At 25.9% G+C, this 4,131-nt stretch overlaps 1 protein-coding gene across 1 annotated transcript; it reads right to left on the bottom strand.

Annotated features, from left to right (window-relative positions):
• Positions 1–2,413: 2,413 nt before the first annotated feature.
• LOC124910298 (transcriptional regulator TAC1-like) lies at positions 2,414–2,845 on the bottom strand. The gene has a single exon (XM_047450928.1). It carries the CDS (start codon positions 2,843–2,845, stop codon positions 2,414–2,416), a length of 432 nt encoding a protein of 143 aa, XP_047306884.1.
• Between the last annotated feature and the right edge of the window lie 1,286 nt (positions 2,846–4,131).

Raw genomic sequence — 4,131 nt, 5'->3', positions numbered from 1 at the left:
TTTGGGTTATTTATTTTTAAAATTATATTAAATAAGATTTTGTCTTAACGATTTTAAACGTTATTAATTTATTATCTACCTATTTATAAATAAAAAAAATTATGTTACCAATTACCAAATTTCAGAGAAAGGGAACAAAAATGATTAATCTCATTTTATAAAGTTTACTCGCTGGTCCAAATGTAATCAGACCTATTAATTGAGTCATTGAGACTGTTAACTCAAAATAAAACAATAGATCTTAATTCGGTTTGGTTTGGACGATTAAATTGATTTTAGATCGAGTTTGAATAGGTCGCTTAACAAGACATGATGATGTTTGTGTAATAGATGATTGATCTATACATATAATTGGCGTGTTTCCGAAATGATTATATAATTTGTACTTCCCAAATGTTCCAAATTGTGTTAAATTACAACTAAAAACAAATAGTTTTATTTAACAAATGATGTATTGCAATGCATATTCATTTTATGATTTTTAATTTGTTTAAATTAATTAGTCTAACTAAATAATCTAATACACGTTACAAAAAAATACATTTTTTTTATTATAATGGTGTTATACATCTTAAAAAGCACAAAATTTTGTACTTTTAAAGACTTATTTATTTTTTATAAATAAATCCATGCAAAATAATATTTTAACGCTCAAAAATTCCTTTGAGATAATTATGTTAAAAAGAATTCTCGAATAATTTTGATCATAATCTTTTCAACAAATCACAAACGCAATTCATAGAATAATGTAGACTTTTGCATTTTGGCGATGTAGCAAGATCGAGCTTAAGCAATTTGTGTTTGTTGTGATTTGTGTCATATTTGTGCAGTGTTCAATAATTTGATATTCTAATTCAACATTGTCAATAAATCCGATTAATTGTGTAATTTATCGGATTGAATTGATGATACATAATAGTTAATTATAAAATAGTCAAAATGTTATATTAAAATATTTAAAATTTCAACAAATATAAGTTTTATCTTTATTTTGTTTATATAATATAACACAACACATTTAATAAATATATGATTTGTCAAAATTTGACAAATCTTGTTTGTATTATTATTGGGGTGCATGTTGTAAAATATAAGTCTAACATGACCCTGCTTAAATAAATATTTTGATGTGTACTTTATCAGCTTGGCCAACTAAAACAACTTCAATCAAATTATTTATTGTCTCCCTGATATGCTTTTTCTACTATTATAATGATTTCAATTATAATATATTAATAAATTTTAACTATAAATAAAAATAAGAGTTATATTCATATCTCTTCTTTATCTGATGAGTTAATTATATAGTTTAATACCAATAAAAAAATGTAAAATAAAACATAAGTATATACATCTGCTTCTAATATTTCTTTTGATAAATATATAAATTATTGTCTTAATTTAAATGTTAAAAAATTGTATATAAGAATTATTCAATTTTTTTGTTTAATCAAATACTTAATAAATATTAATACTAACAATTAGTTGTGATTGTGCTGTGAATTACTAGTAATATAATAACATGTATTATAAATTCGAAATTATGATTTTTAAATAAAAAATATTATCTTATTTTTGTTTAAACATTAAACTTCATAACTTTTTTCAAACATGTTATTTTTTTGAATTTATCTAGTCTATTGTACTTCTATTTGTACTAATATTACAAGTACACATGGACCATAAAATCTAAGCCTAACACAGTCCATTATATGAGTCGTGTTGTGTCCTAAGTCATAACTCATGTTGATTTGTGTGAATTGGGCTCATTTCCAAATTTAAGATAAAAACTAAAAAATGTCATTTTTTAATTGTTCAAGTAAATATAAAAATAATAGGTATCTAGAATATAAATCATAAAAAAATACTTTAAAGATAAAATTTAAATCAATAAAAAGAGTTTATGGTGGAACCAATATATGATTTCAAAATAAATTAAGGGATCAAATTGTGTTTGTGGACATAGAGAAAATTCATCCAAAATCATTTGTAACAAAACTATCTTTCTCAACTTTAATCTCCAATTAATAAGCTCCTTAATCATATTTAATTACAAGACTTTGCATTCTTAGATGTAGAAAACTGATTACACATTTAAAAAAATATATATAATTAAAATGTTAATCACAAAATAAAGTACGAAGACGCAAATGTATGGTATAATAATGAATTTTTTTTTCTATAAAACATAAATTTGTGAAAATCATTCATTTATTAAAAGTGCTTTAAAAAAAGTTTGTTCACTGTCATATTACAATACTGAAAGATAAATTAATATTCATTTTTTAAGCAAAAATAAATAGGATTACTAAAAAGTGATAATGTATATATGAACTTTATTAAGTTCTATATATGGATCATATATCTAATAAAAAAAGTCTAAATGCATATCATTAGTTAAAGACATTGGATCTCATGCATCCCTTAACAATGTTTGTAACCCTAATCGAAGTTCAAGGTCAATCCGAATATCCTTGTCTACAATTAAATGTGAAACTCTATCTATATTTTCATCGTTGTCGTCACACCTTTCTTTTAAGGCCTCGGTCTTTTCTTCCGTTGAAGTCTTGATCATCAAAACCGGCGCTTCTCTCTTAGGACTTAATTTTGACCGAATAATTGTTTTATCACTACTTGAATGATGATCATCTAGCTTCAATTCAAGCTCACGTGAATGAGAATGATCGGCGTTCATCATAAGTTGATCTTCTCGGAGTTTGGCTCTTTCTTTCCTATGGATGTTCATGTGCCCTCCAAGCGCTTGCGCATTTGGAAATCCTCTCTTGCAAAAACTGCATCGATAAGGTTTTTCGTTGTTGCCACGGTTGTGATGATTATTCTCCATGTATAGTATTTGGTTGAATGAATACATAATATTAATTGAGAAAGGAAAGTGAAGAGAAGCTCATATATATGTATGAGAAATTATAAGATAAGTTTAAAGGCCATTATTTTCAAATCATAGTCAATACAAATTAAATGAATAGATTTAGTACTAATGAGACCAACCATATAAAACAAGTGTGACAATGTTTTTTTATTATAAAAAATTAAAATAATTAAGATTTCTCATATGAGTTGTACTAATCTTTAGAAATGCCATAAAGCCAAAGTATATAAAAAAAAATGGTAATAGTGAGAGGAATTACTCAAGATAAAATATGTAATTCGGTGAACGATAAATGTACAACAATTAAGGACTAGTCTGATTGCACATAATAAACAATAATTATAAATAAGTTGTTAAAGTAATTTGAATGATTAAAAACTTGTTTTATCTCAATGTTATGAAAACACATTGCTCATATCTATCAATATAATGTTATCAAACTTATTTAACATATTAAAAAATAAGTTTAAAAAATAAGTTGAATCAAACTAATCCTAAATATATGTATAAAGAAAAAGCACGCATGTCCAATCGCACCGACTGTCCTTTCTTATGAGGTTACTTTTCAACAAACTTATGATGACGTGGCGGACATGCATGTTATGTGGTGATGAGCATGTCCAATGATGCAATGGCGGCACCTTTCCTCTAATTTGTTTTAGTTTTACGCATGGTGATCAATTCGAATTAACTAATCATAAAATTAAATTAAAAGATATTAATTGATATATGGATGATGATGATGTGGAACATGCAAAATTCTTCGTCAATATCTAAAATCTTATAAATATTTAACGGGTAATGAGCTATCCGTCAGGGATCAGATATCCGACGAACCGGAGTTGGAATATAAATATAGATACTCATCATGTTCGGGTCAGGTAGTTAAATGAAAATCGAGTTTAAAGAAGGATACTTCACTCCTCGACGGGGTAAGTACCCGTTTCTCTCCATAGATGCAATGTGTATCCGAAAATATAATATCAACAAGTATTTTCAGATTGAAATGGAATCGAGATGAATAATTCAAATTGGGTCGATGATAAAGATAAAAATAAAATATTCTTCGGGTTTGTATTTGAAAATGAATAGTGATTATAACCGATTCATCTCGATTCACACATAAAACAAAGTCAAAATCAGAATAAAAATATTATAATATTGGATATTTGGAGTATTCAGCGGATCCATACCCAAAATGTGAGGAATGAAATATGAATATAAATGCTCAACGCCATGTC

Source organism: Impatiens glandulifera, chromosome 1 (assembly GCF_907164915.1).
Source record: "Impatiens glandulifera chromosome 1, dImpGla2.1, whole genome shotgun sequence".
Taxonomy (NCBI): Eukaryota; Viridiplantae; Streptophyta; class Magnoliopsida; order Ericales; family Balsaminaceae; genus Impatiens; species Impatiens glandulifera.
Note: the sequence above shows the minus strand (reverse complement) of the source record. Positions and strands in the feature narration are given on the sequence as shown.